The sequence below is a fragment of the Papilio machaon genome, chromosome 3 (genome assembly GCF_912999745.1).
Source record: "Papilio machaon chromosome 3, ilPapMach1.1, whole genome shotgun sequence".
In the NCBI taxonomy this organism is placed as follows: Eukaryota; Metazoa; Arthropoda; class Insecta; order Lepidoptera; family Papilionidae; genus Papilio; species Papilio machaon.
In genome coordinates, this window is record NC_059988.1 from 5,003,814 (window position 1) to 5,031,742 (window position 27,929).

At 35.4% G+C, this 27,929-nt stretch overlaps 1 protein-coding gene across 1 annotated transcript; it reads left to right on the forward strand.

Moving 5' to 3' along the window:
- Window positions 1–1,035: 1,035 nt before the first annotated feature.
- LOC106712409 (ATP-binding cassette sub-family C member 4) lies at window positions 1,036–27,912 on the forward strand. The gene is made up of 24 exons (XM_014504966.2): window positions 1,036–1,185; window positions 6,825–7,070; window positions 7,150–7,357; window positions 7,580–7,805; window positions 8,439–8,595; window positions 12,145–12,394; window positions 12,785–13,048; window positions 13,231–13,398; window positions 15,021–15,158; window positions 16,516–16,683; window positions 18,527–18,673; window positions 19,918–19,999; window positions 20,334–20,466; window positions 22,070–22,375; window positions 22,705–22,894; window positions 23,078–23,214; window positions 23,374–23,514; window positions 24,002–24,105; window positions 24,899–25,188; window positions 25,422–25,544; window positions 25,655–25,777; window positions 25,925–26,085; window positions 26,353–26,458; window positions 27,679–27,912. The coding sequence occupies exons 1-24, from the start codon at window positions 1,112–1,114 to the stop codon at window positions 27,862–27,864; spliced, it is 4,128 nt and encodes a 1,375-aa protein (XP_014360452.2). The 5' UTR covers window positions 1,036–1,111; the 3' UTR covers window positions 27,865–27,912.
- Window positions 27,913–27,929: the final 17 nt, after the last annotated feature.

Below are 27,929 nucleotides of genomic sequence, written 5' to 3' on the forward strand. Positions count from 1 at the left end.
ACTCATTTAAGTAATAAATCATTAGCACTGATAGGGTACAAGGCTTTTACAACACCACTGTATCAATAAAAAGTTACGCTTATCACGCCTTCAATGACAGAATATTTTACAGCTATTATTACTTTTTTTGTTCAGAAATTACGTCTCAATATTAATGTCCAATTAATTCTACCTCCGATATAGGATCGATTATTGGGATACGTATCGAGCTTAGATAGGGAGATATTGGTGACGAGACTCATTGGGGTATGAAGGTGGAAGGAGGATGGGCTGAAGAATAAATATGCATGACTGGGTTTTTTTATAAGAGAAGGGGGCAAACGAGCAGCGGGAACACCAAAGTGTTTATCGACGCCCATGAACATCTGTAATACCAGAGGAATGACAGATGCGATGCCAAAAACCCAGACCTGCCGGGTTTCCACTGCCCAAACGCTTTTCGAAATACGCAGTATACGTTGGTAGAATATTACGGTAATACTAAGTAATACTAGTTAAACTAAAAATAATTAGTATTGAATCTCAAATTTTTAGAAAGTATGTTAATAAGCATTTTATGAGATTTTTAATTGACGAAGGACTTTATTTTTAAAGTGATTTTATGTTTTGAAAGAGGAACGAGCATGCGAGCGCTAGATAGATGGCACCTGGCACCCCACCAGACCGGCAATCGACGACCGCTCCAACTACAAACCAATATAGTACAGTACGACACAGACGATCGGCGTGTGTGCACCGCGCACGAAAACGCGCGGCACTATAAATACTGCGTTAACAAATCAGTGACAAAATATTTGTGCCACTTTGATAATTGTTGATTTTAATACTTTAATTATTGAAGAATAGAATAAACACCGATGAATTCATAGCTAATTGTGCAATAGAATTGTGAAGTATTTTTCAATAAGAAAGTACTGAGTTGCCAGTCGTCTGTCATAATAATCAATCATTTTAAACAATAAAAACCAAAAAAGAAGATATTAGTGATTAATAGTTACCGATTAATAGGATATTTTTTCAGTTCTACATGTTTGTTTTCTATCTCGTTGTGATTTAGGTTATTTGCGTTAAATTAATTTTGTTTTTACTGTGTGACATTTAAGCTACTATTATGGATTCAAAAGTCGTTCTCAAAGAGAAGAATCCGCACGACAAAGCAAACATTTTATCGAAATTATTCCTCTTGTAAGTATTCCATTTATTTTTGAGAATTAGTAATAGGTTATAATTACACTTATAAGTTTAGTTTAATGAGATGGTGTTAAGAATTGACCGAAAATATTCGAACTCTATGTGTGTATTTCATATTTTGTTTTTTGACAATTCTTTTAGATTTGTCGAATAAACGCAAAATTTAAAATGTGAAAAAATATTATGATATATATATTAATTGGATCGCCAGGAAGAAAGAAGTGTTTTTTATTTAGTTACTTTATCAAACCTATCATTCAGTAATTATCATTCCATAGCCAATTTTCAAAAGACAATAAAAAAAAAATAAAAACAATAAAAACTTAGGCCAATTAAACGACTGAATATGAAATAACCAAATTCAAAGAAAAAGGAGTTAATAACATGCAAGCTTATTAGTGTCTCGGTTACTAAATAAATTTTTTTTTTTTCTTCATACTATCTATTTAAGCATTCCAAGCACTCCAAGTAAAATTGATCGCCTTTTCGGAACATCAAGTTTTAAAAACCTATCGAATGTAATGGTTGCCATTTTGATCTCATGTGCCTGTCTTGCAATCACGATTATTCTTTGGGGTCTGATATAATGTGGCAATAAGATAACCTACTGTCACTTTTGACCTAATGACCCCGGTACAATAGCAAATGTGTAATGCTACCGTAAATTATAAACACTATCTTGTTTTAATGATAATAGGGATAGACACACCTTGTTTCGCGATACGCGAGCTTGTACGCCGATTGAATCTCAGTTAAATTGACCAAATTTTGCATGATTTTATAATTTCGCAAGTCATGCCATTCAATACATCATACTAATCACAAATCACGTACTGATAATCAGTAATTTATTATAATATGTAGGTAACTATACTTCCTAATATGTATATATATTACCGTAAAAGCACGAATTTCAATTCAAAACAAATCCTAAGATTTCTTCTAGTCATTATGAAAGTCCGAAAAATTTTGTGATCTTATATATTTCGATCATTCACCACCCTTCACTTAATAAATTGAAAGATTTTTTCAAATAAAGCGATAAATATCGTTAAACAGCCGAATAACTTTGGTTTTATGACATTTTTTTTATTAAATTAATTTTAATAACACACTAATGTTAATAGCCTGTTTATCGCCATTTACTGTGCTTTAAACTAGGTACTTAAATCTTGAGATTTACTAAGTGAATAGTAATGCATGCACGAAATAAACCAACATCACAAAAATTTTCGGACATAATTGCTTGGTAAATCTTAGGTTTTACTAGTAAAACCTAGGATTCACCGTAGTTCGGGGCTTTACAGTAACAACCACTATGGCATTATACAAGGCTGGACAACTGTGGTTATTATAGCTGGTCGATGTTCCATAGAGGTTGTTGAACGGTAGTTGGCATGACTCATAGTAGGCGTAGATGAGCCGAAAAATGTATTTTTACTTTTTGTTTGCTTATCTAGTACTATGGTGTTACAATTATAAATAACGTCTGGTATGACATTCGAAACTTGGCATTCAGTTCACATGACTAAACCGCTACGTATATTTTTAATTTACTCACGATTTTAAGTTTCTACAATAATTAAATAAAATCTCATCATACAGATGAATATATTCGGATCTGACTTGAATTACCGTACATCTTACTAATTATAAATGCGAATGTTTAGATGGATGGATGTTTGTTTGAAGATATCCCCAGAAAGCTCAACGGATCTCGATGAAATTTGGCATACATGTAAAACATAGTCTGGAAGAACAAATAGGCTACTTAATAAGTTTTTTTTAATTCCGCGCTGTCGGAGTGGCGGGCGACAGCTAGTCTACGTATTTTATTTTATTTTTATTTTTGTATAATATGATTATCATGTAATAATTGTTTTCGACGAGTATGACAGTCATGACCATATTTTTATACAAGTCATTCGTTAGCGAATGCACCTGCCTATGTTAGGACCATATTTCCTTTTGAACACGAATAAACTTCGACAGGAAGTTATTTTCCTGTAACTTTTCTATTACCTTTAATTGAAAATATATACTTAAATGATTTTCATTTATTTATTTATTTATTTATAATACACGTTTTTAGCTTTTTCATACCCGAAAGATGTATCAAAATCGAATCCTTGTATCAGAAAAAGTTATTATCCGACGGACAAAGAGTATTTTTTTTACTTGTATATAAGTTTGTTTCTATGTATGTGGGTATGTATGTATGTAAATTTCATTATGACTGCCTAGAGCCTAAACGATTAAACCGAATTAGACGAGTGAGATCTCGGAAAACAAAGGTGCCGTACTTGCGTTCCTTTGGATATCCCGGGACCCGAGAGTAGGAACCTTACATTACCTTATCTTGCCACCAAAAGACAGGGTACCTTACGAAGATTTCCCCAAGATACCAAAAAAATCTATAACGAGTAAATTAAAAATTTATTGTAATAAAAAATATTTAGTGTAAATTCAATTTTTTAAAATTTTACAATCTTTGCTTTAAAAAGCAATTACAGCCGCAGGTTTTATTTTTTAAATAAAGGTTAGGTTATTTTATTTAAATTCTTTTGTGGTTTGTGGGTCTTGTCTTGTTATTGTTCTGAAGCAGACGTAAAATAAAAGTGCCTCAAGTTTTTTCTACTTTACCAGCGTTCAGTTGTAGCCAGTCGTCATTCATGTCGTGTGAATATTTCTCTCTGCAATTGTTTTGCAAGCATGTTAGCGGAAAATAACTTCTTAATAATAAAACATCAGCAAGATACCGGTAGGTTAATATTAAACTACGATTGCTACGTCTCTCGCGTAAGATATGAGCAAATTATGTCCGAACGGATAATCTTTTACAAAATTTGTATAACATCTTTAATAATAAATAAAAGTAAGTCGTCTTAGTTAAGTATTTATAACTCAAGAATAACTAAATCGATTTGGCTTAAATTTTGTGGCGAGGTAGCCTAAAACCAGGAGACGAACATTGGATCTTTTTATCCCGTTTCTGTGGTGTCATAAAAAGGTTTTTTTTTTAATTCTGCGCTGACGGAGTCGCGGGCAAATGCCAGTGTACCATAATTACATACTAGTTTCTTAAATATTTTTAAAGTATCTCTTTATTTATGAGATAGTATTTGAAAAAAAATGAATAACATCCATCTGGATTGAGCGCAAACAGTTAATTCCTTTCAATTGAAGTGTTGGTCCAAGCAATTGACAGTTGTAAACGATTTCAATTACTTTAATCTAAAGTTGGACACGAACACAGTCTTTGAATGTTTGTTAAAGTGTACATATTTTGAAACTGGGAAAATATCGTAATGATAACGTAATGATAAAAGTTTTTTTATTGTATTGTTTTTGTAAATAATAAATTATCATTTAAAACATAACCTCATCTACTAACGAACTCAAGATAAAACAAAAACCAAAAGAGTGTGTAATTTTAGTCCTCTTCCCCTTCCCGTCCTTCTCTTATAAAGGATGGGAATGGAATGGGGATTCGTCGGTGAAGAGAACGCATAGTAAGGGCAAAATAATCTCTTTCTGTTCCCCTTCTCCCTTGATTAAAGATGGGCAACGCGTCTGAAATTGCGGATGTCTATGACACAGCCGGTCGCTTCGCTATTTTAGCGAATTAGGTGGTCGCTTGCTCGTTTGCCACCTATGTATGTAAAAAAAAAGATCGTCTAAACTGCTGCCCAATTTACACATATTAAGTAAAACAAAGTTACATTAAATTAAATATCGGTTTTCCTTGTGTTGATTTGATCGCAGAATGCCTGTCGCAGTCAAATTGTATAATTCCGTCGTTTACAAACGGCGTCGTAAATTAACATACGCTCGCTCGGCTTTATGTAAAATGCCGAAGACAAAATGACAAATGTAATGTAGTGATTTGACGTTTAGTCCATGAGACTGTAACGAAGTTTTCTCACATTAATAATCTAACCTTATTTTATATGTTTACAATAGAAAATGGTCTTCATATTATATATTTTTTAACAAAATTCACAATACAGAACATTTCGTCTTTTTACTGATTTTTGTTTTTTACATAATGACGAGCGTATGTAAACGGCGGATTTATACAATTCGCCTGCGACATGTCCATAATGTTTGTCGGAATTTTCGTCACGTAGTAGAATAGCTAGTAAATGTATTATTTATTTGGTTGCTCTTTAAATGGTTAAGGTCACTACAGCCCAATGGTGTTTAAAGAAAACAGGTTGTTTCAAATAACATGTTACAGCTATGCAATTAATAATAATATGTCGTATATGTATGGAATTAAATGAATGGTCTGTATAACAGTTGCCGGTGATTTCGTCCTCGCGGAGTTAAAAAAAATCTAGTAACAAAAATAGCCTATACAACCCGGAGATAGTGTAGCTGCTCAACAGTGAAATAATTTTTCAAATAGGCTTAGTAGTTTCAGAGCCTATTCAATGCAAACACACATACAAACAATGAAATCTTTTCTCTATTTTTTATAATTAGATAAATTTTTATTAGACATAATTATAAGAAATGAACATGGATATAATTTAAATATAATACATAAAAACTAAAATATGTCATTAAAAGGTATCCCTTTAGGCAAGGTTCAAGGTTCAAGGTTATTATATATTAGTATAGATCAGTCATGTCAAAGATACGGCCCGCGATCACAGAAAGAAGAATCATGATTTTAAGAAAAGGCCCTTTAAGACTTCATTCGATTTTAATTTAATAAATAAAACGTTATAATAATTCAGTTCATTTTTTTATTTTAAATCTGGCCCACCTAGAAAGGCATAGACACTCGTCACGCTTCGCGCAGAAGAATAGGCGGAATAAACTAATTTCCATTTTCACACCTCTTTAATTTCTTCAAATTACAAACTACGCATATATTATACATAATCATTAATCATTTCAATGTTAAAACAAGTATGTAAATCCATAATATATATCAATGTGTTAAGTGAACAAAACATTTTTTTCGTGCACGATTACGTCATACAGAGGCTATTTATGGATAACTGAATACTTCTGGCGGAATATTTAGTAACTGTGAACGCGTTATACGTCTATACATATAACGTGTACGGTACAGCGTAAGGTACAGAGTCTGTTTAAATTACTATGTGAATGTATACTTATTGCGTAATCTTTAGTACATTACCTTTAGGACATATACATAACAAGAAGAAAGAAGATTTTGATTGAATGAAAATGTTATAAATATATTATATGTATTACAAATTATAGTCGCAGTAAAGAATAGTTTAAACAGATAAATGTTGGCAATAAAGGCGTCATGCGAATTGACGACATTTAACACAATTAAATTGTGGGACATTCTCAATTCTTATCTATGAGGCCGCTGCTACTATTTGATTAAAATTATAAGCGGACATTACATATTCTAAGTCATTTATTCGAAATCAGGTTATACTATTCGATACAACTGAGCAAATTTGTTAAATTTAATGACATTATAAAAAATAATGAAATAAATAAAGGGGTTTACATAAACATAACATAACATAACATAAACCGATGGCATTCATACAAAAACGGTGAATGTACTTTCCTAGAAATGAAAAACATGAGATGCATACCGTAGTGTACAGTTTAGCAATATTTTTTTAATTTGACAGATGGAGTTTCTCCCTGTTTCGCAAAGGATTCAAAAGTAGTCTTACAATAGAAGACTTGTTTCAAGCACGCACGGGCGACCACTCAGGCCGATTGGGCGATCGTTTGGAAGAAGCGTGGCAAAAGGAACTCAACAATGCGCGACACAATGGTACAAGACCTTCACTCTCAAGGGCTATTGTCAGATCTTTTTGGTTTGAATACATGATATGCGGATTTTTCGTCGGCATTTTATTTATTGTTTTATGGTAAGCCACATTAGCAAACTTGTATGTGTGTGTGTGTGTTTTTTATTCTAATAAATAATTTGTGTGTTGTATATTTTAGGCCGTTAATCCCTTACACGTTAGCGTTATTCATCGGATACTTCGCTGATGAGAAGACAATTGAAAATTACAGAAATGCTCACATTTACAATTTCCTATTGAACTTCTTCAGTATTACAACAGCTGTCATACTAAATCATGTTTATTTGATGCAAGGCTGCGTCGGTATGAGAGTGAGGATAGCGTGTTGTTCATTAATATTCAGAAAGGTTAGTTATTATTCAGTATTATGTTTTTTCTACCCGATTGACATTTAATGTTTTTCTCGGATATATTATGTTTTTATGTGTGTGGAGGTGTATGTATGTTTATTCCATTCTGAGTTCTTATAGCCTAAACCAGCTAAACTAATGTTTACTTTTTTTCTATTTACAACAACATTGTTTCCAGTGCAGCAAATAGGTATCTAATATTTTTTTTTCTTGTTATAGATTTTGAAGCTTAACCGAACAGGTCTTAATAAAACGGAAGCTGGACAAGTTATAAATTTAATGTCGAACGATGTGAATCGCTTCGACTTGGTGGCCACGTTCCTGAACTACATCTGGGTGATGCCGATAGTGGTGACGGTTGTTTCGTATCTCGTATGGCAGCACATAGGCTGGGCCACGCTCGCCGCGCTTGCTGTTATATTCCTACAGACAGTTCTTGTTCAAGGTCAGTATTATATGACTGGCATTTGGATCATCGTTATATTATTAGACATCTACAGGTGATTTTTTTTGGTGATTCAGGGAAAGTAATTGATAAACTGAAAATAAATTAACGTTTAACTTAAAGAAAAGATGCAAAACTGTATTTAAAGATTTTTGGAAATACGCACTTACCTAACCTGAGGATCGAACTAATTTTAAAACCTGATATTCGTAAAGTATTATTTAACTCAAAAACATTTTATTTGAGTATATAGTACAAAGCGGTATATTTTTATGACTTACTAGCTGTCCCACCCTTTTCTTATAAAAAAAGGATGAGAAGGGTAAGTGGATGGCGGAGGGGACGTATAGAAGGAGGAAAAGTATCTTTCTGTGCGTCACCTCCTCCGTCGATTAGGTAGGCAACGCATCTACGATTGCGGATATATATGGGCAGCAATCGCTTCGCTATTTCGGCGAATTCAGCTGGCCGCTTGCTCATTTGCAACGTAATGGTATTAAAAAGGACTCGTCAGATAAATAATTCGCACTTTACTCTTGTAGAAAGAACCTCTACTAAGAGGTAGAGTAAAAATAGGTATATAAGAGACCTTATTTTTTTTTGTTATGTTATTGAAATGTAAGTTATTTTCAGCGTATTTGAGTAACCTACAAGGAAAATTTAGAGGGAAGATTGCGAATCGAACCGACGAAAGAGTCAAGGTTATGAGCGAACTTGTTAACGGAGTGCAGGTCATTAAGATGTACGCCTGGGAGAAGCCATTCGAGAAACTGGTCGACAAATTGCGCAGGTTAGTGAAAATACCACGAAATATATGCGATCCAAGTATCTATCGATTTCGTATTTAAAATTTCGAACTTAACCAAGGCTCGTGTTTGTTTTGGAACCTGTGCAAGTGAATTCACTACGAGTGGAAGAAAACGCGGTCAGCTGTGTGGCCTGCCCCTGCATTCTGTTACGTACCCCCTATGCTCAAAATCTTCTAAAATTGTGTTCTGAGCAGCCAATTGAGTCGACTTAAAGTTTGGATGGCACAAATCTAATTTACGTGGTAAAATAAACTAAAGCTAATCCGTGTCCTACTCAATGTCATGCAATTAAGCTGAGTAAAATTTAATGCAATGTATTAAATGGAATTACAATTATCCACCTGTTTGCATTAAGCACAAAAAATATAATAAATACGTTGTAATAAAATTCCACTCCGAGATACAGAGCATGTAAATTATTTTTTTACACTCTTGCCACTTTTATTTATCAAATAAAACCTTATAAGTGCTTACACAACGAATTCTAATCGGTTTAGCATCTTCATCCAATGTGTATATTAAGTAAAATATTTGAAAACATTAAAATAAATTGAACATAACGGTACTGAGTCATGTAAACTTAAATTTTTGCCGTCACCGCACATATATATATATATATATGTTGTTTTAATTTATTTTTCAATGTGTCATTCCATAAATACTGACTCAGAGATCAGATATAATGTTTTTGATGTTTGTCTAAAAACGAATATTAACAGTTTATGTAAGGCTCAAAGTTATTTACAATGTATCATTAATGTTTTTTAATTGTTTAATGTGTTAAGAATGACACATGTGATACAGTTACATTGTTCATGTATGACGAAGATATTTGATGATGACATTAGGTCTATTATAAATCAAAATGGTTATGAGGTGCCATCATCCAGAAATCGGTTTACCGTTGGTTTCCGAGACTAAAATCTCCGTTTAAAACATGTTGTTATTTCTGTTTTGGCAAAGATAATGCCAGGTTTGATTATATAAACTACTCAAAACAAAATAGGGCCCACCGAAACTTTGTCTCTAATCGTGTTTATAAATAACTCATATACTAATCATTGACAAAATGAAGCACTACCACTTGTACACACATGTTTATTAGTTCATAATGATGTTTTAAAAGATAACTTTTTGTTGATTTCAAGTGGGGAGACAAAAAAGTAAAGTGCTTACCCATTATCCCATTTCTTAAATTTTCTATCGTTTGTGTTCTCATTCTTGCTTTATGCGCAATACTTTGATCACACTTTGTTTAGCTGTGTTTTTTCGTTTCGACATTATTCCCGATTACAATGCCAGGTTCTCGTCGTCATATGGATGTGGAAACTTCAATAAGGGCAGTTCTTTTGCTTCAAGAGGGAGAATCGCAAAGATCGGTTGCATCTCGCCTTGGTGTGTCACGGCGAGCTATTCGAAACGTATGGGAGCGGTTCCAGGAGACAGGTAGTGTGGCTAGAAGACCTGGATCAGGAAGGATTCAAGCCACAACTGCTCATGAAGACCGGTACATTCGATTGACTGCGCGCCGGGACCGCACGACAACCGCCTGGACCTTGCAATCCCGGCTAAGGCAATCTACTGGCACACGCGTTAGTGGTCAAACCATTCGGAATCGACTCCACGAGGACGGGCAACATTCTAGGATGCGTGTTATTCGTTTAAAATTAACAAGGGCTCACCGGGCAGCACGTTTGAGGTTTGCGAGTGAGCATTTGCACTGGACCATGGACAATTGGAGGACAGTACTCTTTTCAGACGAGTGTAAAGTCAAGTTTTTTAGCGATGACAGACGTGTACGTGTGTGGATAAGAGAAGGAGAACGTTTTACTGAACCATGCATGCACGGTACTGATCGTTTTGGGGGCCCGAGTGTTATGATATGGGGCGGTATAAGCTTGTTAGGCAAAACAGAGCTGGTGATCTTGAACGAAGGCACGGTCACTGCAGCCAGTTACGTCGAGCAAGTAATCCGACCTCATGTCATCCCATATTCACAAAGAGTAGGTGATAATTTTGTGTTTATGCAAGACAACGCTCGTGCGCATACAGCTAGGGTCACTCAGAGGGCACTTTCTGATGCCAATATCTCGGTTTTACCTTGGCCAGCAATGAGTCCCGATCTTAACCCGATTGAGCATTTATGGGATGAATTGAAAAGAAGTCTTAAAGAGACCCATAGCCACGTTAACAGCCAACAGGACCTCATAAACGCGCTGAAACTCTGTTGGGAACGAATACCCGACCAAAACATCACTCATCTGATTGAGAGTGTTCCAGAGAGGCTCAAGAGTGCATACAGAGCAAAGGAGGTCCTACTCGATACTAAAGAAAAGCTTCCGGCAAGTTTATTAAAAGCAAACAGAGTCTATAAAAGTTTTTATTGACAGACTACTTAGTGCTCATTTTCTCTAAAAATGAGTATTTGAGTGTATTGCGATAAAATTAAACAATTCAAACGTTATTTTGTGTTTACTTAATGTGTAAAACCCTAATTCTACATCGACTAATTGTAAAAATTTAATAATCATGTATGCACATAAATTAAGGGGCAAAAAGATGGTGGGCCCTATTTTGTTTTGAGTAGTATATTTTATAAAAAGATTTTAGTGTCAGAAACCCACGGTTAATCCAGTCAAATACAAATTCATATATGACATGAAAAGAGGCAGGTCCCAGAAGAACTTATATCGAACAGACTATGGACAAAGAAGAGGAGTGAAAAGAGCACGGAAATCTATATAATATGGTGGTTATTTGGGTGATGTGTTTGAATCTCGTAACCAGATTGTACGTTTTTGCTATAAAAATTTAATGATTATTGTAAAGATTAAAGTTTATGAGCTTTTTTTTGAAGTTCTTTTATAAGTTATAGTTATTTATTTAGGAAAGGTCCGTGAGTCCAAAACGGTATATAGCTGTATACCAATATTGTTATATTCCATTCTATAGGACGTCGTAATCCTCTGAATACTATGAGAATTTACTTGTGAAATTACGCGCATTTGTGTTGATTATTTATGGCTCTTCATTAAGAAGGATAATTTGAATTATTCGTAATATATTGTACATATAAGTTGTAATCGTAATAAACAAGTAATTCTGAATAACGTAATGATTTTGGCGACAGGTACTTTTCGACTATTTGTTTTTATCGTCCATTACCACATTATAATTTTATGTGGGTGTAACTTTTGCCTTAACTAACTTGTAACTTTATTATTAATAAATAATCTCTGACTCTCTCATAATCTGACTCTGACTATTCAATTACAGCTTCTTTTATGATGGCTTATTTTAAATGATGTTAGCTCAAAAATAATAAGATTCTAAATTCTAAATGAAAGGAATATAAAAATCGAAGCTAATTTTACTACAACTTATTATTTCATGACTTATTATTATCAGCGTTCTTTATTATCATATTATGTAACACTATTATTATTCCACTACACTACACTTATTATTATTCCAAGGTTATGTAACTTATTCTCCTGAGTTTAAAATAAAATTGATTGTTTTTTTAACAGAATAGAAGTAGGCTTCATACTGAAGACTTCGTTCATCAAAGGATTCTCAACCGCCCTGAGTGTGTTCACGGAACGGTTTATATTATTTGCGGCGGTGGTTGCTTTCGTGGTAATGGGTGGTTATATACGCGCAGAGATCACCTTCTCACTAGTACAGTACTTCAATCTGCTTCAGCTCGCATGCAATATACTCTTTCCAATGGCGTTGTCATTCCTGGCTGAAGCTATGGTTTCCATCAGGAGATTAGAGGTAAGAGATCAATTCTAAAAGACATTGCATGTAATTCTATTATATTATCTATGGGACGTCTATAGTGACTGAGTGCTGCTGTTAGATCTTTAATGCACAATGAATAAAATGTAATTAATATTTCTAGAGTAAAGGCCCATTTATACGAGTGCAAGTTTCTTGCCTGTTGCATACAATTAAATGAGAGCAATAAATGTCTTGTATAGTCTAAACAACAATTGCTTACAATTATTAAAGGTAAATTATGCACACAATTTTGCATTTAAATATTGCTCTGGTACGCACAAAAAAGTGGTATCATCTAAATGGGCTTTAATAATACAATACTGTTCGAGATTGTAAGTACTTGTTTTCGTGATTTTGTATTTTTAATTTGAAAGCATTTTTTAGGATTTCCTATCATTAGATGAATTGGAATCAGCAAAGGCTAAGGAAGTTTATTCCTTCGCTCTCAACGGTCAAGGCCTTATCAGTAATGGTGCGGATAAAGAGAAACATATAGAAAAAGATAAGAGCCAGCCAACAGGACTAACGCTGGCTAACGTCAGTGCGAGCTGGCAAGAGAATCCTATCGTGGAAACGTTGAGAAACATTACATTGACTGTCAAACACGGAGAGTTCTTAGGTGTGGCTGGACTTGTTGGATCTGGAAAGGTAAATGTGTTTAAGATATATTTGTAACTATTACATATATTTAAATAATATAATTTGCACAATATGTTAAAGATGAAAGCAACAAAGTTTAGTTGTTTATAATACAGCTAAACATCTGCCTTATAATAAACATTAAAAGAAAAAACCGTGACTAGAAACTAATTGCGAAATATTTCTTCCAGTCGTCACTTTTACAACTGATCTTGGGTGAGTTGGAGCCATCACATGGCACCGTGTCTTTGGGTGGCGGTAAAATATCATACGCCAGTCAGGAGCCTTGGCTGTTCGTCGCCTCAGTCCGACAGAATATTTTATTCGGCCTGCCCTACGACCGCGTTCGTTATAAAAAGGTAATTTAGTTGGTGACGTCATCTACGCTATCGATCTGTGTGTCCACTGTTTCACCTTATCACGTGACCTTCAACGTGTTCATGATCATGTTACTTTCATAATATTACGAAAAAAAAAAGCTTTTATTAGTTTAATAATTTTTAAAGTGTTAATAAGTACAGTTTTGAAAGGCGTAAAAGGCACGTTTTTTCAAAATATTTATGTCTGATATATTGAAATAAAAAGAATTAGTAAAATATTGACATACTTTTTTATTGATTCCGTGTGACGGATTCATACATCCGTCATAACGGATGATTAAAAAATTATGGCGTAAAAATTGAACATGACGTATAAAGATACGCAAAAAGAGTCGTGATAATACAATTTCGTCTATTGCCTTGAAAGATTAAATTAATTGGAATATTTTTTACATAAATGATAACATAATGTATTGGATGATAATACAAAATGAACTATATTCGTAAATTTGAGCAAAATCAGTTTCGCGAAAAAATTACATTCTGAAATTTAGAATTGAGAGCCTTATATCTCATTTTGCGTTTTGTTTGCTTAGTAAGATTATTTATTCATCGTTCCTTAACTATAGTCATTCTCACTTGTTGTACTTAGTTATATTCAGAAACAGACAACTGTAATTGTTTTGATATTAAATGTTTATTTATTAAATTTTAACTGGCTGTCGCTATTTGTACTAAAGTTAATTACATGACGTAAATTATATAGAAACTTTTTTGAAAAGTAAAAATACAAGGTTCAAGTAATCTTTGAAAACAATGGACTACTTATCTGTAATGAACTTAATTATGGTATAAATGATACAAATACATTTTTTATCAGGCGTTGAACTTCTTAGCAATTTGACTTTCATTTCTTTAAAAAAATCAGTGATGAAGACATATGTTAACACGAGTGTCACGGCAGTAGAATTTTACGTATATGTCTTAATCGTTTTACTAATATAAATGCAAAAGTTTATGCGTTGTTATTACGTATCTCCAGAATGGAGTAACAGATATCGCTTTGGCATAGAGTAGAACATAGTCTGGAAGAATACATACAAGTTTGTTTTCCAATTTTGCGCAGGCGGAGTCGCGGGCGACAGCTAAAAATCTAGTGTAAGAAATTATAAATTAATATTTTTTTTTAATTTGACAGATGATGTAAAAGTTTTTGTCATTGTCATGTAATCTTTTAGCTGTTTCACCATTACCGTTTTCTTCTTAAATTGATAATGTTTGACCTATAATAAAGGGGACATGTCGCGGATGTATTGTAATGATATCAAACAACGTAAATACGAGTGCATGATAAGAGCAACTCGATCACAGAAGATACTCTGCATGCGAACAGGCGAGCGGTCAGATTCGCAGAATAGATAATGGCGTCACATATGTATCTCCAATCAATACGATCCCTACTTTGTACCGCAACTCGTTAAAGAGTTGAACGTTATATTCGTGATGAATATTCATTCTTGCACTTTTGAATATGTTTTTAAAAATGAAATATCTGTCTTTCTCTGTTTTCGTAATCTCACATCTTTAATGTTAAAGTGATTAGAACTGAATACATTTCCATTCTGTTAGTTATATTAAAAAAAAAACTATTATTCGTATAGGTGGTGTCGGCGTGCGCTCTGGTGCGAGACTTTGAGCTGCTGCCGGCGGGCGACGCGACGCTGGTCGGCGAGCGCGGCATCAGCCTCAGTGGCGGACAGCGCGCGCGCATCGGTCTCGCACGTGCCTGCTACAGACAGGTACAATTCTTATCAAATATCTTTGCAGGCCAAGGTCATCAGCACGCAGCGCTGCTCAGTGCCCTCCTCCCACATCCCGCTGCTCTTAAAATCGTTTTTTGTTTTGCTATGTTAAGAGTCGCCTAGAAATCTGAAAACAGTTACGTATGTACAATGTTACTGAAGCGATACCTGCTTCGATCAACGGGTCTTTAACAAGTGACAGACACAAGGCGAGCTGTGAGTTCTAAGGACCCGGGTCCTTTTGCAACTCGCGACCCGGTCGATCAATCAAAATGATCTGATCGATCGTGATCGATAATGTCTAACTTAAACTTTTCGCGAATATCAAACTAGGGGGTGCACAGAACACTGTTGTGGGTATCTGTGTAACGTCAATAGGCACACTATGTCCGCAATTTCCTCCATCTGCAGGTGTTTTTCGATTTTCGATTTACATAAGTATATTAATACGATGTTCTTACGGTGAAGGAAAAACATCGAGATGCAACCTGCACATATCTGAGAAGAAACTCAAAAGATATGTGTCAAGTCAACCAACCCTCATTTGGCCAATGTGGTTGAAAATGGTCTAGTAACCCGTAGTAGGCTCCTAGCCCCTGATTGGGAATGTAAAGTGAGCTGATGTCGGCATCAGCTCACTTACGTTCACACTCACAGTATCGGTACTGACATATCTTGTAACACAAAGATGAAGTTCATACAGACAAAGCCTGGCTGATGATAGTTTTAATTTGCTATAGAACATAAACATTTGAATGTGACAATGACCTTTGTAATGTGACATTATTTGATATCAACTGTATTATTATTTACGTCGCTCAATAAGTAATAATCATGATGATTCTGAAGTGTATCGACTAAAACAAGGTCAAACATAACTTAAACAGCTTAAATAAATTGTTCAAAGTTGAAATTACAATTGATATTTATTATCATCATCATCGACTATGTCCTCACTGAGTGACTCGGAGCTTACCCTAGCTAGTTAGGGGTCAATCCTAACTATTCCATAGTCAACCGCGCTGGCTCAGTGCGGGTTGGTTCATTTCACACATATCATTGAATTTCTTTCACAAATATGTGCAGGCTGCATCAAAATATTTTAGTTCACCGTAAGAGCGTCGGATAAATGTACATATCTAAATCGAAAAACATATTGCTACATGGCGGGATTCGAACCTGACCTGACCTTCATCGGCAGGAATGGAAATAGAGAAGTTAAATCGCCTTTAGCCTATTGGTTAGGAGCACGGACATCCCATAATGTGGTCGAGTGTTCAATTATTGTCGTGTTACAAAAAATATTACATTTCAAAGAATATGGCAAAATTTTAAAATTCATTTGTGACAACAGGCGGATATATATTTGCTGGACGATCCCCTGTCGGCCGTAGACACACACGTCGGCAAGCACCTGATGGCGGAGTGCGTCCTGGGCCTGCTGAAGGGCTCCACGAGGATCCTCGTCACACACCAACTGCACCACCTCAGAGCGGCTGATAACCTCATCATTTTGCGAAATGTAAGTACAAAAATGTAACATTAGCGTTTGAAATGACAATGTGCACCTGCGTTATTGTACTATTTGTTCGTCCTGCAACTCCCCCTGGCGTGTTTTGAGCCAGAGACTTTGGAAGTCTTTATTATAATCAGAATTTCTTAAACTATTTTATAAAATTAAAAAAATATTGTTGAAAATAAAGAGTGATTAATGTTATACTAATATTGTAATAATGTTGACTAGGAATTGAGTAATTTTTATTAATTGTGTTTAATTATTTTTTCCAATTGTTTTTGTCATCACTTAAAGGAATTATTACAATAAATATAATAGACATTAAGTTTATAATTAACTCATAAAGTGAGATAAGTTTTTCCTCACATAAACATAACACACCACAATTTTTTGGTATAGGAGTCACCCGTAACATGACCCCTATAAATGGATTTATCTTAATCCATTGATAACTTTGTTCTTCTAGGTTTTAAATACTTCTTTAATTACACATGTCGTGCAAATAAAACTAATATAGTGCTCATTAAGGATCAGATGAAGCTCTCTAGCATTGTATTTGTAGACAAAAGTAATGGTATACTATAAAGATAAAGCTATTGGAACTATACAATTTTATGTCAATGTTTACACGCTTTAAAAAATGATAAGGATCGTTATTGCTTAACGCCTTAGTAACATAGCCAGTTGAACTAACCTTAGTTTTAATCGCAGGAAACCTTGCATTCCATTCCGGATGATAGAATCAAGGGAATGCGTGGCAGAAAGTCTGTCCCGTGTGCTGATAATAACGAAAACAAATTCATTTTCTTTGCGTTAGTGAAGATTTTAATATCCTTCCTTCCATCCTTCCAATCCTTTAATGCTGAGTCTACGTCTGCGAATTATAGATTCAAGAACATTCGTCGTCTCCAATTATATTAAATGATTTTAATATAAATTTAATTATTGATTACTTTAATTATGTTAATACCTGATAAAAAAAAACTTGCTGTTTTGTATCCGTAAATCAATCGAATTTGTACCATTCTCGACAACGATTTAAAACTAAATATACTTTTTTGAAAATATTAAACACGTTACATAGTCAGTCATTGAGCTAAATGAAATAAATAAATGGACCCATAAAATTATATGTCGTCCTTACAAGGTGTCGCGGTATATTGTTACTGAAACAAACTAACATTGAAATGGCGCTGCTGTTAACTATAAATAGTGTAATACCAAGAAGCAATGCCACAAGAAATAATCACACGCAAATAATTTTCATTGTTATATTTGTATAAAATTATTATAACTACTCGGTCACACTCCGTTATCATCGCTTGCAGCTTGTTACAATTGTATGAAACACAACACGGTTAATCGGACTTTGCCGTTGCGCGGAACATGTTATTGTGTACATTAGCAACGTATAAGGAAATATACTACAAAGCACAATCAAAAGATGTATTAACACCTCACATCGTTGTAACCTAGTTGAGATCCGCTCGGATTGAAAATTTGCAATTCTATCCTACTTTACCCAAGACAAGAGCCGGCCCTAAACTTGTCCTTTACTGGTCAAATATAATAAGGCGTTGGAAACCTTTAAGCCGATATATAGATAAATAATCTGCCCCTGTCAAAATATTACACAGCCGGCACCGATGAAATCTTATCTGAAAAGTGCAATAAACTCACCAATACGAAACGTTCGTTTCGTCAGATAAAGTCAGGTTATTATACTGTTCCGTCCGATGGTCATTGACTAGTCAAATACGTAATAATAAAGTTTATCCATCTTTCTTGCAAACTTACCTACGTTTGAATACTGCAATAAATCAAAATTAAAACCTCATACTCTTTTCAGGGTGAAATCGAGACTCAAGGTAGCTTCGAAGAAGTGTCGCGATCTCCTCTATTTGAGGAGCTGTTGGAGGAAGATGAGCAGCCGCAAGAGGACAGCGCGGCCAAGGCACGCTCCGAGCAAATGCGACAACGCACTATGTCTATTAAGGTGAGATGAGATAGAAGTAATTTCGTTAATCGTTGATTCGTTAATTAAAAAGTTAACTTCGTTAAACGTTAAATTGTCGAAAATTTAACGCAAGTTGAAGTTAATCCTTATAAGTTATCGCACCAAAATTATACTGCTTTTGGGGTTGAGAGAAATAGGTAAAACAAGTAAAAAGATCTTTCGATGACTATTGATAATATGCACGAATTGCACACACTTTTATAAATTGAATATACACACACACACAACACTTATTTTGATGACACTTGTTTCACTACATTAATTTCACTATACATTCTTTGATTGCAATTGAATCTGGACTCTGTTTGTGTCTCAAGTATTAGACAATGTGTAAAAGTATGAATGTAAAGTGTTTTCGAACCTTCTTTTGACTTTGTCCTGTTGTTCACTTGCACGCGAACTTCACATATATCCATTATCAACTCGTTCGATCACCATTCGACTCGCTGACAGTCCCGAACCTAACTGAACTTACGAGCGTGGCGTGGCGTTATTTAAAAATGTCAGCACGTGTCCAAGTTTCTAATGTAACTATTAACAGAATAAATTAACGGAAGTTGAATTTAACGGAAGTTAACAAAAACGTTAACACTTTTTGAATTAAGTTAATCCGTTAAGTAAAATGTTAACTTCATTAATTAAGGGATTAACGAGTTAATGCCCACCTTTGGGTATGCATATTATGATAACATTTTCCTAGAAAAAAAATCTGAAACTCTGACAGTCCCTACCGTGTCACATTGTGAATTTAAACAATTTGCTATATAGTTATCGAGTGACCAGTTTGAAATCAATGTGTGGCAATTAATAGATAATGATTAATAAATACAGTTTATAACATATATCTCTCTTATTTCGTTTAGTTATAAGCCACTTAACAACAAATGAATCTCCGTTCAGAAGCAAAAATCATTGTATTTGAAAACAGCGTCGTATTGTTTGTTGCACGATCAGGCATGCGTATCATATCAACTACAATCAGGTTAACGCCCTTCTCGTCCGCGGCTTAACGACATTCAGAAAGCCTTTAATTCATTTTTAATTAACTTACAAACCCAATCTCCGATTTCCGTATTTAATAATCGGAACTAAATTTATTTATGTTCAATAATGCGATAACAATTTTTGTTTGGCTATAATTTGCTTTGTTTTAATAAAAGAATTGTTTTAAATATATTTTTAACATTTAACATGAGTAGCTTATGATATGTAACGTTTCATAGTCACACATAAGTACGAGCACGCTGGCGGAGGGCGAAGGCAATCAGGACGAACCTGGCGAAACCGATGAGCTCATGGAAAAAGGTACGCCACCGCAAAACTAACCGCAAAATAGCCTTGGACATTCAGTTTATGTGACCACCTAGAACTCACAACAAAATATTTCATTTACATTCTTGTTAACAATTTTCGTAAGTCTTAAAAAAATGCAAACACATTCGTACTCCTGTCGGATGTGTTTATTTGTTCCATAGTAACGATCTTGAAAAAGTGGTATTTAATTCTTATTTGCCCCGAAGTATAATATGTTCTCTTACATAATCCTTTAACATACTAGTCATAGCAGGAGAAAGCAAGCGTAATACCTGTTAGCATAAAAGAAGAAGTACTTATGTTTATAATTGGCAACATGATGCAGGTCGTGTATCGGGCTCTGTATACTTGAAGTACTTCCGCGCGGGCGGAGGCTGGCCGCTGCTCATCTTCACAATGATCTCGATCGTAGCCGCGCAAGTCGTCACCTCATTCGGTGATCTCTGGCTTACAAGTTGGTAAGAATTCATTTCTTTACTGCGATTGCTCATTGAATATGCTTTTTAGCGGATAAAATTTCTACTAAAATTCGTGAATGATATATAACTTTTATATATATTCTCAACTAAAATACATACATAATATATGTCTACTCACAGAAAAATCGCATAGTTTTCGGGTTTCTATTATTATAGCCTTATTAGATATTATTGACGTAATGCAACTACTGGTTAAATATAATAAAGTTCTAAACTATTGAAGTGCGTCTATGAAAAAAAATAATGATTTTAAATGAATGTACAAAGTTTATAGTACGTAATGCACATTTAAAATTTTCCACATACTTTTAAAGTTAATTAACTGAGAAGTACTTCGTACTGTAGCGGTTTTGAAAACATGAAAAAAAAAGTATGTGTGTGTTTGGAAATAAAATTTATTTCTGTATCCTACATTGATGTGTATTTATTTAAAACTAGCTTTTACCCGCGACTCCGTCCGCGCGGAATAAAAAATAGAAAACGGGGTAATAATTATCCTATGTCCTTTTCCTGGTTCTAAGCTACCTGCCCACCAATTTTCAGTCAAATCGATTCAGCCGTTCTTGAGTTATAAATAGTGTAACTAACACGACTTTCTTTTATATATATACTAGCTTTTACCCGCGACTCCGTCCGCGCGGAATAAAAAAAAAAAAACGGGGTAAAAATTATCCTATGTCCTATTCCTGGTTCTAAGCTACCTGCCCACCATTTTTCAGTCAAATCGATTCAGCCGTTCTTGAGTTATAAATAGTGTAACTAACACAACTTTCTTTTATATATATAGATTTATTTAAAATGATTACCTACTATGTATTTAAAATGATATCTAATTTGTAAACGTGTTAAACCTTTTTTACATTGAATAATAAGTATGTACTCAAAATAATCATTAATTTGGATGTCCACTGCCGAAAAAAAGGTTACAAAAACATTGTTGTCATTATCTATGAAAAAACGGATACAACAATATGTTTTTTGTACATGTCTTAAGGCGTCTCTGTGGCAGTAAACACACGGAAAATTACAATATTTCGGTTACAAAGTACATAAAAAGACGTTTTGCTGACAGCTGTACTAACATTTTATAACAAAGTTCCGCCGCATGCGTTTGCGTGCATTAAGCGTGAAATTGTTATTCTCGACTTAAGCCCGCTACCCACCTTCAATTCTCAGTTCTGTTTTGTTTTGCCTTCAGTCTGAGTTTTACCTGTATAGTTAAACTGTGCAATAAACATCGTATGTGTGTAGCTGGCTTTATAAGATCGGCAAAACTGTTTATAGCTATGTTATGTTTAACGCTTCAAGATTTTATTTTGAAGATTAATTTTAATTTTATTAGAGCATGAAACATAAACAAAACAAAAGATTGACAAGAAAATTAACATAAATGTCTTCATCAAACATAATAAAAAACTTAAATTGTATTACGAAAAATAGTTAAGGTGTGGGTCTATCTACAGGTCTACAGTATTTGTTAGCAAACTAAATAATACAAACAACAAACAAATAAAAGAAAGGAAAAAGTCATTTTATTTTAAACGAATGACTTATAGACTTAATTAATTTACTTTTTTTCTAGGATGAACAAAGTAGAAGCGAGGCATGCGAGATTACACACCGAAGTCAATGATACAATGTTAACTAATCCCTTGAATTACACCGACTCGTTTACCAATATTACGGAACTACCGAGCTTTATGGATGACGTAACGGACGATACGATCTCAACGACAAATCCGAACCATACCATTATCGGTACAATGCTAAAGACGGCTGTTACTATGCAGAATATAACCCTGACCGATCTGGAGCCATTCGATAATAACTTTTATATCTACATTTGGGCAGCTGCTATATTTGGATGTATTATTTTAACTACAGAAAGGTATGCAGTTTTTAAATCTAGGCACATATATTTTATATCGAACAAAATATAGTCATTCATTGCCAATATCACTTGTACCTTTTTTTGTTCTACTAGTATTAGACTACTAGAAGCTTAGCGTTCGAGCGATACTGTTCTAACAGTTCTAGAAGTAATAAATTCAACAGTAGTTTTCTAACAAACATAAGATATGATTCTCCTATTTTTTATTCACAATTTTCATCTTAAGTACCTAGTATTAGTACACTAGTAGCAAAAACACTGTTTTTGTAAACTCAATTTTGTAACGGTATATTAGCTGATTCTATTGTACTCTATAACATTTTCAGATCGTTATTATTCCTGTGGGTGTGCATGCGTAGCTCTATAAAGCTACATAACTTGATGTTCAGTAACATTTTATCGGCTACGATGCGTTTCTTCGACACCAACCCCTCCGGTCGTATCTTGAACAGATTCTCTAAAGATATGGGCGTCGTCGACGAGATATTACCCAGGATGATATTAGACAGCATGCAGGTCTGTCCTTATTTTGACATAAACACGTTTTGAAGTTTTTTTTTTTTTGCCTAAACAACCAATAGGTAAGTCCTTGTTGGTCACAAAACATTATCAACTCTCGAAATTCTGTTATAAAATATACTAAAATAGTGTAAGATTACGAATTAGGGCAAAAGAATGATGGATGATTTATTGTTGCAGATGTTCATGGTGATGTTCGGTATTCTAATAATGGTGGCGATCGTGAACCCTTACATGTTGGTGACGACGGCTGTTTGCGGTATCTTCATGTACCTCTGGACGGTCGTCTACCTCAGCACCGCGCAGGCTATTAAGAGGTACAACTTTACCTTACCTAAATCTGACTTTATAACTAATCTTATTAAATATAATCTGGCGTTTTTACCCGAGATTTTAAAAAAAAAATAGTTTCTCTAATGGCGATATAGTTAAGTATTGTAACAGGTCTGTTTATTATAATAATTGTGTATATTCAGGGTGGAGGGCGTGTCTCGCAGTCCGGTGTTCTCGCATGTGTCGGCCACAATGTCGGGGTTGCCGACAGTGCGCGCCTGCAGCGCAGAGGAGATGCTGCGCGTACAGTTCGACGAGAAACAAGACGTGCACACTGCCGCCTGGTCAGTCCACACATACATTATACATACCAGAATACTTTCCTTTGAAACAGGAATCCTCAAACTATTTTGGACAAGTGATGACCCCATTTTCCAAAATAACCCGTTACCACAGACCCCCATGGCTAAATTACTTATTTTTAAAACCAATTATTGTTATTATTATTTTTCATTCTGACTTAGGTCAATAGAAGAAGACAGAGTGAGAATTAGCAATGCTTTAAGTTCGATATGGACCCCAAGGGGACATCGACCACTTTGGAAGTCCTTGATTTAAAATAGTTCCTTGATTTAAAACACTAGTACACCACTGTTCAAAAAAAAATCCTAGATTAAAAAAAGCATAAAGTTTCGGTTCTATTTCGGAAAATAATTCTAGAAAGGCTAGAAAGACTTCTAAAATTACAAATATCGCGTAGTATGCATGTAAAGGCCTAATGCCCCCCAATATAATACGTGTCGATTAAAGTTACAAATATTTTTTTTTCAGGTATCTAACATTGGTAACGAATACAGCGTTCTCGCTTTGGCTAAGTCTCATATCGGCGTCATATGTAGTCATCGTCGCTTACACTTTCTTACTGTTGGACGATGGTAAGTATTTTTTTTTATTATATTGAATTTTCAATAATTTATGTTAAGTTAGTTAGTGAATAGTTATTTAATAAAACTGCTACTCATCTATTGATATCCACTACATATTGTCCTTGATATAAATCACATGATTGTTATTGCATGTCATGATCATGACATGTCACAAGTGTATCATTCACTATCTATAACTTGGTACGCAGATACAAGTGACATGATGACTATGTAAAAGAACTAACTTATGATATTGGTTTTTATCGCAGTTCAAGTTCTTTTGTTATCAATTTTAACTTTTGTTAACTAAAATAATTTTATGAATTTTCAAGTGCTGTAGTTGTACATATATAGTCATTTCGTCGTTTAATTAGTTTGTGATATTGAGTGTTGACTCAATATCACAAACTAATTAAATACTTTACATACCATGAATAAAAGTTATCACCGATGGACATAAATTATCAAACTCAACCTCACATATCTTACTAATTTAGATGGATGGATGGATGTTTGTTTGAAGGTATATCCGTAACGGTTCAACGGATCTTGATGAATCTTTACACAGATGTAGAACATTGCCTGGAAGACATAGACTAAAATACGAGTATAAAGGTTTTTTAATTCTGAGCGGACGGAGTCGCGAGCGACAGCTTGTAATTCATGAAGTCATGTGATGTTTAATCGAGTTTTACTGCCGTACTCATTGTTACAAGTGGTCGCCCTCGGTGTAGATTTCTCATACTAAACCACTAAGTGGCCAATCGAAATGAACAATTACATAAAAAGTAATAATTTGTAGGTACGACAAAGTCGGGTGACGTCGGTCTGGCGCTATCGCAGGGCCTGATCCTGGTGAACATGGTGCAGCACGGCATCAAGCAGGCGACGGAGGTGATCTCGCAGATGACGAGCGTGGAGCGCGTGGTGCAGTTCACGTCGCTGCCGCAGGAGGAGAGCGCGGGCCCGCCGCCGCCCCCCGCCTGGCCGCAGCGAGCACGACTCGTCTTCAAGGATCTATATCTCAGATACGACCGAGAAGCGGAACCCGTGCTCAAGAATCTCAATATCGTTATCGAAAGTGGTTGGAAGGTAAGAAAATAGTTTTAAGAAACTTCAAGTTTTAATCGTTAGCTGCAGTTTGACGACTATTTTGAAAAGAATTGATTGTATTTTAAGTAGCCATTAATTCTTAGGAACGTGTGGTTTACGACCGTCGAGATGTATTCAAGAGAAGTAGAGACCAGATTTTGATTAGTGAGTCATTAAAGCGTCTCCGTATGCTTATATCGACAAATTGTTGAAATATAATGAACGATTGTCAGGTGGGAGTGGTGGGTCGCACGGGCGCCGGCAAGTCCTCGCTCATCTCTGCGCTGTTCCGTCTCGCGCCAATCGACGGACATGTCTACATCGATGACGTCGAAACTGGCTCCATCGCGCTTAAGGTATCGTGACGTCACACAGAATTACAACTTCTATGCCGTCTTTAGTGAAAACGCTACAAACAGTTTATCCTCATAGAACTTAAATTGAAATTTTTATGTTTTGTTTGTAGGACCTTAGGTCGAAGATCGCTATCATCCCGCAGGAGCCGGTGCTGTTCTCGGCCAGCTTGCGGTACAACATGGATCCCTTCGACAAGTACACCGACGCCGAGATTTGGAAAGCATTAGAGCAGGTACTTGTCCGGGGATAAGTCTGTGCATTATAACATTGGAGTAGGAAAAAGTCAGGGACTCATAAACCTCTGTTTCCCGTCAGCTTTGTATGAAGGTGGAGGTTTTGATGCCGGTTCTTTGTATGTATGTATGTCGGTGTGGTGCAGGTGGAACTAAAGCAGAGCGTGACGTCGCTGTCCGCGGAGGTGACTGCGGGCGGCGGCAACTTCAGCGCGGGCCAGCGCCAGCTCGTGTGTCTGGCGCGCGCCGCGCTCGCCCGCAACCGTCTGCTCGTGCTCGACGAGGCCACCGCCAACGTAGACCCCAAGTAAATGACGCACACGCACACATTGCAGTAAAAAGTTGCGACACAACGAGGAAATTTCGTGTAATTCTTACGTCATGACCTACGTTGCCGCTATAATCGAATCGTCGAATTACGCAACCGTATAAGTACTAATACGCAAAAACGCATACACGTGACACAGTTTTTACATATCAATTACTCCTTTGTATCATATCTCATCAAAGTGTTATTTAAAGAAAAAGGAAAAACGAGTGAATATATAACGAATACATGAATTTATATTTTCAGTACGGATGCACTGATCCAGAAGTCGATCCGCAAGCACTTCTCGGAGTGCACGGTGATCACGGTAGCGCATCGCCTGCACACCGTCGCCGACTCAGATCGCGTCATCGTAAGTCACCGCACACCGCCCAACACTTAACCCGTTCCTACACAAGGCAATGTTAATCTTTGAAACTAGTATTGTATACGTGCGTCGTGAGTATAACGTTGCACGCGCTTCGTACACATTACGTTAGGTCGACTAAGCGAGTCATAGCGACTACATGTCTACAGTATAGATTTGCTCCGCCATCTTGAAAATCATGGCAATTTTTTGGCAACGATGTTGACAAACAGTTTGCAAGCGACTGGCTTTGGCGACAAAAGAACAAAATGTCATTGACGCGACCTGTGTACGAAGCTAATGACATGTATTGCGTAAGTCACTTAACGACGAAAATCGCCGGATTGCGAAAATTTATACGTTGCCTTGTGTATGCAAAGTTTCCAACGTCAGACACATATTGAACACCTTTATAAATTTATCTCAATACATCTACAATAAGAGCTCATTACTACAAGATACATGCAAGAATGACCCTGAGTATAGGACGTAGACGACGAGTGTAGGACCCTTTACTGGAATATTTAATGAAAAATACCACGGGTGATATTAACTAATTACAGTATTGATTTAACGTATGTCAACTTTTACTAGATAAACCCCTTAAATTTAAATTCCCCTCTAGTCGTCGTTTTTTAACAGATCTTACAGAAATAACGTATTAAATTTATTTCAATATTCGTCTAAGATCAACCTTGATCAAACATAAACCCTGATACTACGTTTCGCATTTACTTTACATGTCGTACTGATAAATATTTAGACAGATAAAAATACAGAACATAAATATAAATAAGATAAAATGGATAAGGCGCTTGGCAGACTGTTATAAATGATTTGATACGTCAATCAATCAAATTCAGCAACGGTAATGTAATTTCGATACGATGTTACAACAGATTTGCCGATTTTATCACTATACTTTTACGTAATAAACTTCAGGATTCAGATAAAAATTTTAGAATTGAAGCTGACTTAAGATTTTTCTTTGTTGTAGACTGATATTTGTTTAAAGATAGACAATGTTTCAGACAGGTATCTCTGTGTAAGAATATGTAAACTTAAGTACACACTAATTTTAGGCTTTCTCACACGGAGTGGTTAATTGGTAAAGGAAACCTCTACCAATCCTTAGTGAAAAGTAGGCATGAGAAATTTTCACTAAGGGATAACTATTTAACGGTTCTGAGTGAGGCAGTAAATGACTCGATGTTTGTATTCATCAGGTAATGGAAGCTGGTCAAATAGTTGAATCAGGTCATCCTCACGAGCTGCTGCAGAAGAGCGACGGCCACTTTGTACGCATGGTGAAGCAGCTCGGCCCCGCCTCCGAGCAGAGTTTGCGGAACGTTGCTCGTAGCGCGTACGCAGAACACATAAAATACGTAGACGCCGACGAACAACTGCAATAGAACTATATTGTTCTTCGAAATGACAGACCCCCTGAAAAATATCCGCTAGATAAACCACCACCTGG

Excerpts from the sequence above, each read along its gene's own strand:
- LOC106712409 (XM_014504966.2), top strand. The coding sequence starts at position 1,112 with ATGGATTCAAAAGTCGTTCTCAAAGAGAAGAATCCGCACGACAAAGCA. Across the intron at positions 13,049-13,230 it reads GACTTGTTGGATCTGGAAAG|TCGTCACTTTTACAACTGAT; the intron begins GTAAATGTGTTT and ends TATTTCTTCCAG. Across the intron at positions 26,459-27,678 it reads CCGACTCAGATCGCGTCATC|GTAATGGAAGCTGGTCAAAT; the intron begins GTAAGTCACCGC and ends TGTATTCATCAG.